Raw genomic sequence first — 10307 nt, 5'->3', positions numbered from 1 at the left:
ATGCTTTGAGACTCGTGTTGGATAGTGAATATTTATTGTGGTTATCAAATATCATACAAATTATGAGATTTTTTGGCCAAAAAAATACTTTTTATTCTTTTTAGATAACTAAGCAAGCAACACTCTCCTGGCATCAAAATACATGACAAATTATTAAATATGTTTTGTCTAAACTTAATTATGATAAGCTTATAATCATTTAATTATTTTAAAATTCTTTAATCAAGTTTTCATTAATCAAATTTATATTATAGTTGTGTTAGATAAAATTTGATATTCTAAAACTCATTCATTAAATTAAATTTTCTTCAACCAAACCTACATAATTATCATGCCACATATTTATATAGATATTATGCAATAATGCAGAAGCTGTTCGGTGTTTTTCCAGAGCAGCAGTTCTTTCCCCTTTCTTCTTCCTCGTCCTGCGGCTCTCCTTTCTCCCAACCTAATCCGCGACGCTCCTCGGATAAATGCTCTACTCTCTTTCGCTAATTTCTCTAATCGCTCTTCGAACGAGAGAAATCGTCGTTTTTGGTTGATCTTCTCCCGATAATCTAACTGTAACTGTGATCTTGAGCCCTCGTTGAGAGGAAGAAAGCGGCCATGGGATTCTTGGTTACATCCCTAATCTTTCTCATTGCCGGCGTCGTCGCCTCCCTCTCCGTCAGGATCTGCCTCAACCGAGGTCCCTCCACCAATCTGTAACGCTCTAATCCTTTCTATTCTTAGCATTTATCCTATGCAGTTACTGATGCCTCAAGCTCGCATGCAAAAGCTGAAGATTTTGTGAATTTTAGCTTTTTTTTTTGTTCTAATGAAGTTAGAATGTACTTTTCTTTCATCATTGGAGTGATTTACAAATTTTTTAGGTTTCTTCAGATCACACCTTTGCAATGTTATTCTAAAATCAATTGCTAAAACTATTACTTAATCATAATCGCATTCTGAAAAGTGAATATCAGCTTATTTTTTATGCTTTTGATGGATTATTTAGCTTAATTTTGAGCATTTTAAAAATGAAGATTTTGTTGATGTTTACCTTAGAGTCAGTTAATGTGTTGACAATCGTTGAAATTATGAACATAAGCAGCATCAGGCGCTGTGTGAGCTTTTTCCTTGCTTAAATTTGAAACTTTGCATTTTAACCATGATAGCTATATTCCCATTTCTTAGTGAGTAAGAGTTAAGTGCTTTATACGTCATCTTGATAATTGTTAGTAAGATTTATATTTACATATTTAATTCCTAAATTTCAATTTTTACGTATATGTCATCTTATCTATGCATCAAAAGATGTATTTTACATTTTTAAAAGTTAAAATAATGGTATTTTTAACGTGATATGAAATAGTTGGGTGATATGAAAGTAAAAAAGCTAAGTTTGGGTAGATATATAAATACATAAGAATTGGGTGGTATTCATGCAAATGCACTAACTTTATTAACTCTTATGAGACTCTTCAGTAATGTGAAAGTTGTTAGAGATACTCAAGTAAGGAAGAAGAAGATAGAAACTTGAAACTCCTACATCATTTTTCATTTCCCATTATTCTCCACGAAAATAACATTTATAGAATACCAAGCGATCCAAACTAATTAACTACAATGAAGTAACCACTTTTAACTAACTAAATATCAATCAACTAAACTTTACTTTTTTTCATTTACACTACCAAAATCTTTCATTTATTATCACATAAAAAATACTTCCATTTTAACTTTTAGAAAGTGGAATACACATTTTCATGTATGTATGTAAAAATTGATGTTTAGCTTTTAGATTTGTATGTTCATAGGAATTGAGTGATATGTATGTAAATCATCTTCTTTTTATTTATCCGCAGGTAAGATGGCAACTTTATATCTAGTCATAATTCTTTAGGATCAGTCTTGCTGTCATGCCATAACTTTTCATCATGTAAGGGTTAATCTCCAAGAGCAAGTTCAATGATCTCAAAAGGATAACCAAAATGTTGTAGTTTTTTTTTTTGTTTGAAAGAATTTCAAAAACTCAACAGTTTGTTCGAATATATATAAGTTAATAGCTCAATATCAGATCACATCGATGAAGTAATGAAATATTGAAAGTCAAGCAAATTATGGTAAGAAATGAATTGATCAATCTTAAAAAGGCCATCATTATGGATTTTAATGATTATTGAATGAGCATGAGGTAATGACTAAGAAGAATTATATTGCACAGATGTTCTTAAATCGCTTATCAAACTCTCTTCTATCATTGACTTAAGTTATAATTGCTGCTGGTCAAACATCCGATCGATGAAATTTGTTCCTTTGTTTTTTTTTTCTTGATGCAGTTATTAATCTTCATGTAGCCGACCCCACGTAGTGGGATTAAGGCTTTGTTGTTATTGTTGTTGTTGTAATGCAGTCATTAATCAATTTTTTTCTTTTTTTTTTCATTTCATCATTCGTTCAAATTTGTTGTCTTTGTGAGGTGTTTGAAAGAAAAAAGATGCTGAAATAGCCAATTTTATGTTTGGTGGTTTTATATGGCATTGGGAAGATGACTGATTTGGTGGAGATCTACATTTTGCTAGGAATAGAATGAAAGATCTTGGGCGAATTTGCAATTTTTTTAGCAACAATAGTTGCGAACATGCAATTGGGTTAGCTGAGATTTGTGTGGTTTTGATGGCAATAGAAGGAAAGTGATCAACGAGAATGCGATGGATAAGGCTTCAATGAATGGAATTAGAGATAGCGGCAGGCATAATGCGCAAGGCGGATAAGGAAACGATGCCTAACAAAAAATTTCTCAATAAGAAAAAGACATTGCAATGAAAGAACCATTCTTAGGATCCAAAATCCTAATTAAAACATTTCAAGCTGCTCTGTTTCTCCTTCAAGTATCAAAAGAAGAAGATCAAATAGGGGAACTCACTCATCATCTTTCTTATTCCATCATTCTCCTTAAATGGGGGTATTTATAATATATAAGGTCATTTCAAGCTAATTAATTGGAATGAGTTAATTGTCAAAATAATCCTCAGACTCTTTGCACGGGGGCCATTTTGCTCCCAAAGTTTATAAAGTGTCAATTTATTCTCTTGATTCTTTTAATCTGGACACTTTTATAAACTCTGGGACTAAAATAGCGCCGTGTAAATAGTCACAGGAATATTTTCGTACTCTAATTGGAATTAACTTGCCACATTTAATTGACTAATAACAAGTTTACATTGTTGATTCACAACAGCCAACCTTCACACAAAAGCAGAAGAGTTTTTGATTCAGTTGAGTTTATGAACAACTCTGGTATGTGTTCCTCGTCGGTTGTTCATAGTTATCAGTACTAACATAACTGGTAATTCCTTAGAGCAAGTTCTTAGTATTTAAGTTTATCACTGATGTAGAATCATGGAGGATTTAATGGAGGCCATCTAGCCGTTATATCAGGCCCACCCTCTTAAGCAATAGTATTAAACAAGACGTAATTGTGAAAATACTTTGCATTATTGGCTAATGATTTTAAGTCTGCATAACCTGGTAATAATATAGCTAAGGGAAATTTACATACCTGCCACACAATTCGTATGCATTTACATATCTAACACCTAAAGTTTGATATTTACATTTATGATACATTGCATGAAAGGTGTATTTCACTTTTAAGGAGTTAGTGTAGTGGTATTTTTGATGTGATGTCAAGATTTGAGTGTCATGTATGTAAATATGTAAGTTTAGGAGTTAAGCTTATAGCGGCCACTGTTTAATTCAGAATAAAATTTTATGATGCAGGTTGCACTTGACATTGATACTTACTGCTACAACATGCTGTTGGATGATGTAAGTTCTGGCATCACATGAATACCTTAGTGAACTCCCAAATCCATTGATTTATGATTTTTTCAAGTTTTTTTAGGTGGATTGAACCCCTAATTCTGATACATATATTATGAGTTTTTTTTTTTTTTTCTCGGGTGATTTAAATCTTGACATTATCAATTCTTGGCGTCTTCTAAAAGTAAATTACTTAGGACCTGTTTGGCATCACTTTTATTTCCTGATTTTTTATTATTTTTTTATTATTGTTTTTTTTAAACATATTTAGTTCGTATAATTTTTATATGTATATATATATATATATATTTAATATTTTTAAAAATAAATCAACTTGTTTTAAAATATTTGTTCTTAAAAAGCTCAAAACACTTAAAAGAGATTTTTGAGTGTTTTTAAAAATAACTACCTCAATCAAACATACTTTAATTTAACTTAAATTAAAAGATAAAAGAATGAAAATAAAAACAACAAATGAAAAACTAAAAATTAAAGTTTGGGGGCCACTTGGGATCAATTTTTTCTATTTTCTATTTTTATTTATTTTGTTTATGCTTTGATTTAAAATAAAGCATGTTCGACATATATGATTAGGTTATATTCTTTTTTCTTTATAATGTTATCCCTCTCTCTCTCTCTCTCTCTCTCTCTCTCGTGTGCTTTTAGTAAGAGATTAAATCATCTCCTCCATCCTACCAGAGAAGATCATCTGAGATACGGAGAATTCCTACTCGGAGAACACCTCCATCCTCTTCTTTCACCCTTTTTGATGAGATCTCTCCCACGAACGATACGAGGCCTAACATCCCAAAAGGAATCAACAGTTCCAATATTTAGCTCTTCTACATTGGTTTTTTCTCACCATTCAAGAGAGTGGGAACACACATTTTAATAGAACAAACATTGATTTCTGCTATTTTTGTTCAAATTGAACATCACATGTGACTTCTGCCTTGAAACATTCATTTGTTTCTTACCTCATTTTTTTTCCATTATTATTATGTTAGGAAGATTTACATAATTACCCCTAAATTCCTATGTATTTACATATCTGACATCTAAACCTCAATTCTCAAACACACACACACACACACATATGTGTATATATATCCCACCTTATCTATGCATGAAAATGTGCATTCACTTAAACAAGTTAAAATAGCGATAGTTTTTATGCAATATGATGAGAGATTTGGGTGATGTAAATGTAAAATGTGTTAAATTTAGGTGCTATATATGTAAATAAATAAGAACTAAATGGTATGTATGTAAATTCCTCTTCTTATTGTTATTATTTTTTGCTGTTAGGTGGGCGATTGTATACGTTGCACAGATGAAACCGTTGATTGTTCCCATTCTCAGTGAATAAAACTATTGTTTTGTTTTGCTGTTTCTCGGACTGAATAATTTGCTTTCTTGAGAAGAGTTGGAATGGAATCTTGGTGACATGAACAACTCCATCATCATCCCAAGTTGTTGTCAGCTTTGTAAATTCTTTGCAGTCTTTTATTTAATCGTTGTTGAGTGTTACATGAGATGTTTCATCCTCTTTGCACAACTTTTATTTATCATCAATTGTTACATGATACTTCATCATTGTTTTGCTTTATTGAGAGAAAATATTTTGTCCAGATACCGCATGTCCGGACGGCCAACCAGCGGCGGCCACGTTGCCATACACCTCATCGGCAAGGGACATGACGGTCAGTGGTTGGTCTTCCGGACATTTGGACGGAATATGTTTTCGTTGAAAAGACTATATTTCTTAAGTTTAAAGTATTATATTTAATGTTTTTAACATCCAATGATTAATCAAGATCAGTGAATCAATTTTGATTGGATAAAGCCTCGAGCGAGAGAAATTTTTTTGTCCAGATCCCGCATGTCCGGACGGCCAACCAGCGGCGGCCACGTTGCCATACACCTCATCGGCAAGGGACATGACGGTCAGTGGTTGGTCTTCCGGACATCCGGACGGAATATTTTTTCGTTGAAAAGACTATATTTCTTAAGTTTAAAATATTATATTTAATTTTTTTGATAGTTGGCTCCAATGATTAATCAAGATCAGTGAATCAATTGTGATTGGATAATGCCTCGAGCTTACTTCATCTCTATAGGGACATGACGGTCAGTGGTTGGTCTTCCGGACATTTGGACGGAATATGTTTTCGTTGAAAAGACTATATTTCTTAAGTTTAAAGTATTATATTTAATGTTTTTAACATCCAATGATTAATCAAGATCAGTGAATCAATTTTGATTGGATAAAGCCTCGAGCTTACTTCATCTCTATTTCATCTCTATTGTATTTTGTTGGGGGCATTTACATTCATACCCTGTAATTTTTATGTATTTTGATATCTAACCACCTGAATTTTGATATTTACGCATTTAACACTCATTATAACATTACATTATAAATGTTATAATTATTAATTTTTTAGAAGTGAAATACATATTTTGATGCATAGATTTATGAGTCTATGACATTAAAATATGCTATAAGAGTAAATATCAAATTCTTATGTATTTATGTTACTTTCAAGGTTGAAAAATGGAGATTGATATAGATTTCTTTTTCAACATTTTTGAGCAAATATAAATGCAATATGCATACATGGCAAAGCCAATTTTGGGTCCCATTTTGCGGCGAAGAAGTTAATGACCACCAAATAATGAGAAAATATTTCGTCCAGATACTGCATGTTCGGATAACCAAATATCGGGCACCTACGTGAAACCCAGGGGTTGGCCGTGCGAATGTCCGGACGGAATATTTTTTCCCCAAACAATTGAGAACGGATGGTTTCTCTTTTAAGCCTATTGGTTGAAAGCTTTGACTCAATCCAAGGAAAATGAATTGAGTATGGGTTGCCGAAAATCTTGACAAAGGCCCAAATGCGATAACACCGTTATGCATTCACAAGTAAGCTGCTCGTTCGGGCTATTGTCCGAATGTGAAGAGACGACACGATATCTTCTCATATACAAGATGTTATGTTATGATCGAGTGAGATTTCAATAATTAGAGATTTTTAGATCCAAATAATTGGAATCCATTTTACATTTAAAGAATTAATGAGTTTTAAAATTAAATTTTAAGAGGCATTTGCCACCTAATTTTTATGTGTTTAGATATCTAACACTTAAGAGTTTGTATTTTATATTCCTATATCTCAAAATTTTTATATCACATTAAAAATATTATTATGCTAACTTTTCAAAAGTGTGATATTTATTTTCATATAATAATGATTTTTGACCATATACATGAAGTTATTTTCATACAAAAATATTACTCCATAAACTTGGGACTAAAACTAGGACCGTCAAAATGTCTCGTTCACGAACATCTCGTGTTCAGTTTGTTAAGAAGCTCGTGTTCAATTTATCACTAAGTTAATGAGTCAAACATGAACACTTCTGTAGCAGAACACGAACAAAGATTTATTTGTTCGTGTTCAGCTCATTTTGGGTTGAAATACTACTCATCAATATATATATATAATTGATGAGTAGTGTTTTTAAATAGTTTAATTGCCAGCAAGAATATAAAGATCTATAATAAAGTAAAATTATTAATTAAAAAAATAGAAGTATATACATTAAGTTATATTTAAATGATATTTTAATATAAATAATAAGATTTAAATCTTATCGCAATCGTTAACATCCCACTTTTACTGTGGAATTAGGGTTGTTCAAACATCTCTTTATTTGTGAACAACTCGACTCTCTAAATAAATGAGCTGAACACGAATAATTTTTTTTCTTTTGTTTGAGTAAAAAAGGAGTCAAATTTGAACATTAATATTTTTTAATGAGCTAAACGTGGGTGAAGTCTGGACTTGCTCTTGTTCCGTAGTTCAGACCCATAACTAAAAAGAGGGAATATATTAGAATTGAGTGATATGAACTAAAAAAATGGATTTTTTAACAATCGAAGGAAAAAATAACGCCAAAATATTTTGAACCTAGAGCAATTTTACTCGTAACACTGTGTGGGCGGCGGCCCTACTCCTGGTCCTTCCCCTTTGGCCGCCTACCCACGCCGCAAGCCTGTTCCCATGAAATATTGTTTCAGGTCAGAAAAAGTGATTTCTAAAAGCTTCCCCTTTTCCCTTCTTTCCATCACAATCTAGCCCTTTTTCATCCGTTTCACTGCCCTGTTTTTGGTCGTTTGAGTCCACATAGTGAGCTGCATCACTCTGACGGCAGATTCTGTGCGTGTTTTGATTTGATTTGATTCGATTCTATATTTTCTCCGCTTCAAATTACTTCAGAATGTTCCATTTTTTTTAGTTTTTGGTTGATGATTATGTAATCTCTCAATAACATCAGGGTGACGTGCTTCGTCTCCACCTATCTAACCTACCGACTCCGTTGCTGTTATCAATTAGTTTATCTTATAAATCCTCCCCAAGCGCTTTCCTTTCTCTTTCGACTACTCGTAAGAATTCTTGTGAGGAATTGCGTGATAAGCAATCGAATTCGCTCTCTATAGGAGAGAGAGAGAGAGAGAGAGAGAGCAAAGGTGGTCTCTTTCTCTCTCTTCTGTTAGGTTTTGTTTGCTTATCTTTGGGACGGAATTCTGCAATCAATCTTTAGGGCTTTCTATTATTTGGTGTTTTCTTCTGCTAATGTTAGCATGTGATTCTGTTGTTGATGTTTTTGTGGTGTTTGTGATGGAATTCTGCAATTATTTGGTGTATTTTTGTGCAAATTATTAGCTTGAGATTTTGATTCTTGATCTTTTCTAATTGGAATAGGTAAGGAGGTCTGATGGCTGAACTGGTTGGTCCCCGTATTTATGGCTGCTGCAACTGCCGAAACCACGTTTGCCTTCATGACGATGTTATTTCCAAAGCCTTTCAGGTTAATGAATCGCCTAACTTCTTCATTATTTTGGCGTTTTTTTTTTTTTTTTCACTTCTTTTGTTTGATTGCTTAGCACACAATTCACGCCTAAAATTTCATATTTGCACGCACAACACTTAAATTTTTAATATCACATCAAAAGTAACTCTTTTTTTTCACTTTTTTAAGATCAAATTCTCCTTTTTATGCATAGTTTTAAAGGGCCAATGTGTTATGTAAATATAAAATTTTAGGTGTGAGATATGTAATTTTCAAAAAAATAGAAAAGAAAGAGTTTGTTGCGTGCCACTCAATTTGTATGTCTTTACATATGTGAGGCCTAAACTTCAATTTTTACATACATGTCACCTTACCGGTGCATTTAAAGGTGTATTTTGCTTTTTAAAAGTTAAAATAGTGGTATCTAGATGTGATATGAAAAATTTGGGTGGTAAATGTATGAAGTAAAGTTTAGGTGTTAGATATGTAAATATGTAGGAATTGGGTGGTATGTATATAAAAGCCTCAAAAAAACGTTTTTTTTTTTTTTTCTAATCTCTGAAACAAATTTGGCCAGGAGTTATTAGTAGGGTTTTATTTACAAGAGTATATATTAACACATTTGCTAGAATTTTATTGCTTTTCAGAACGATTACAATCCACTTTATTCATAATTATACTTGAGTAATTGAATGCTGGTTGTAAAAAATATATATATATATAATAAAATTTAATTAAATTTGAATGTTCATTGCTCTTTGTCCCTCTCTTTCCACCCAACTTTAGGGAAGAAAGGGTCGAGCTTTTCTGTTTTCTCATGCAATGAACATAGTTTTGGGCCCAAAGGAAGATCGACTGCTCATGACCGGACTTCACACGGTCGCCGATATCTATTGTCGCGATTGCCGTGAGGTTTTGGGTTGGAAGTACGAAAGAGCTTACGAGGAGACTCAGAAGTACAAGGAAGGCAAATACATACTTGAGAAGTCCAAAATCATCAAGGAGAATTGGTAACTTCTTTTAAGTTGTTAAAGGTAAGTTCTTGCTTCTGAAATCAAAGATTATAAAGGAGAACTTTTCCTACCATTTGTGGTTTCCAATCTCTTCAAAACACAAAAAATTGATTTTGATGGTGTCTGCCGCCCATATTGTACATGTGAATTGATTGAATGCTGTCTACTTTGTGTCATTCATGTTGTTTAATGTCGTGTTCTGTATGCTGCTGATTTGATTGTAAATAATCTGCAAAAATGTCATATTGTTATTGTAATTTGAATTCCATGGTTTGGATGAAGTATCTAAAGTTATCCAGTTTTGCTTCTGGTAGAAAAATATTATATCAGGTGGATGCGCTTATCTTATTTTGGAATTTTAATGTTTTTAAAACTGTTATTTTGAATATTCATTTGCTTATCATGAGCATGTTTAAAAATCTAATATAACGTTGTAAATATTGCAATTTTACCATGGATTGGAGTGGTTGGAGAGGGAAATGGGCCGAAATCTAAGAGATAAATTTTGTTATTATTGAATTTTTCGGTTTATGTCAATAAGATTTATTGTGGAGACAGTTTTTATGATTAAATAAATAATGAAAACAACGAAAAGAGGAAAAGGGAGCTGATTAGACCCAAAAAATA

At 32.4% G+C, this 10307-nt stretch overlaps 2 protein-coding genes across 7 annotated transcripts; both read left to right on the top strand.

The window, feature by feature from the left end:
- Positions 1–377: 377 nt before the first annotated feature.
- On the top strand, positions 378–5611 carry LOC110032961 (V-type proton ATPase subunit e1). Of its 2 annotated transcripts, none has more exons than XM_020736769.1 (3): positions 378–704; positions 3766–3813; positions 5440–5611. In XM_020736769.1, the coding sequence occupies exons 1-3, from the start codon at positions 607–609 to the stop codon at positions 5594–5596; spliced, it is 303 nt and encodes a 100-aa protein (XP_020592428.1). In that variant the 5' UTR covers positions 378–606; the 3' UTR covers positions 5597–5611. The 2 variants fall into 2 exon arrangements, with proteins under 2 accessions (XP_020592428.1, XP_020592429.1); XM_020736770.1 differs by lacking the exon at positions 5440–5611 and adding an exon at positions 5116–5429.
- A 2127-nt stretch (positions 5612–7738) lies between these two features.
- LOC110032958 (protein yippee-like At4g27745) lies at positions 7739–9981 on the top strand. Of its 5 annotated transcripts, none has more exons than XM_020736764.1 (3): positions 7739–7894; positions 8580–8685; positions 9454–9978. In XM_020736764.1, exons 2-3 carry the CDS (start codon positions 8593–8595, stop codon positions 9679–9681), a joined length of 321 nt encoding a protein of 106 aa, XP_020592423.1. In that variant the 5' UTR covers positions 7739–7894; positions 8580–8592; the 3' UTR covers positions 9682–9978. The 5 variants fall into 5 exon arrangements, with proteins under 5 accessions (XP_020592423.1, XP_020592422.1, XP_020592426.1 ...); XM_020736763.1 differs by lacking the exon at positions 7739–7894 and adding an exon at positions 7901–8033 and having other exon boundaries at positions 9454–9977; XM_020736767.1 differs by lacking the exon at positions 7739–7894 and adding an exon at positions 8044–8260 and having other exon boundaries at positions 9454–9981.
- The last annotated feature ends 326 nt before the right edge of the window (positions 9982–10307 follow it).

The sequence above is a fragment of the Phalaenopsis equestris genome, unplaced genomic scaffold (assembly GCF_001263595.1).
Source record: "Phalaenopsis equestris unplaced genomic scaffold, ASM126359v1 Scaffold001070, whole genome shotgun sequence".
NCBI lineage: Eukaryota > Viridiplantae > Streptophyta > Magnoliopsida > Asparagales > Orchidaceae > Phalaenopsis > Phalaenopsis equestris.
This window is presented reverse-complemented; position numbering and strand designations above follow the sequence as displayed.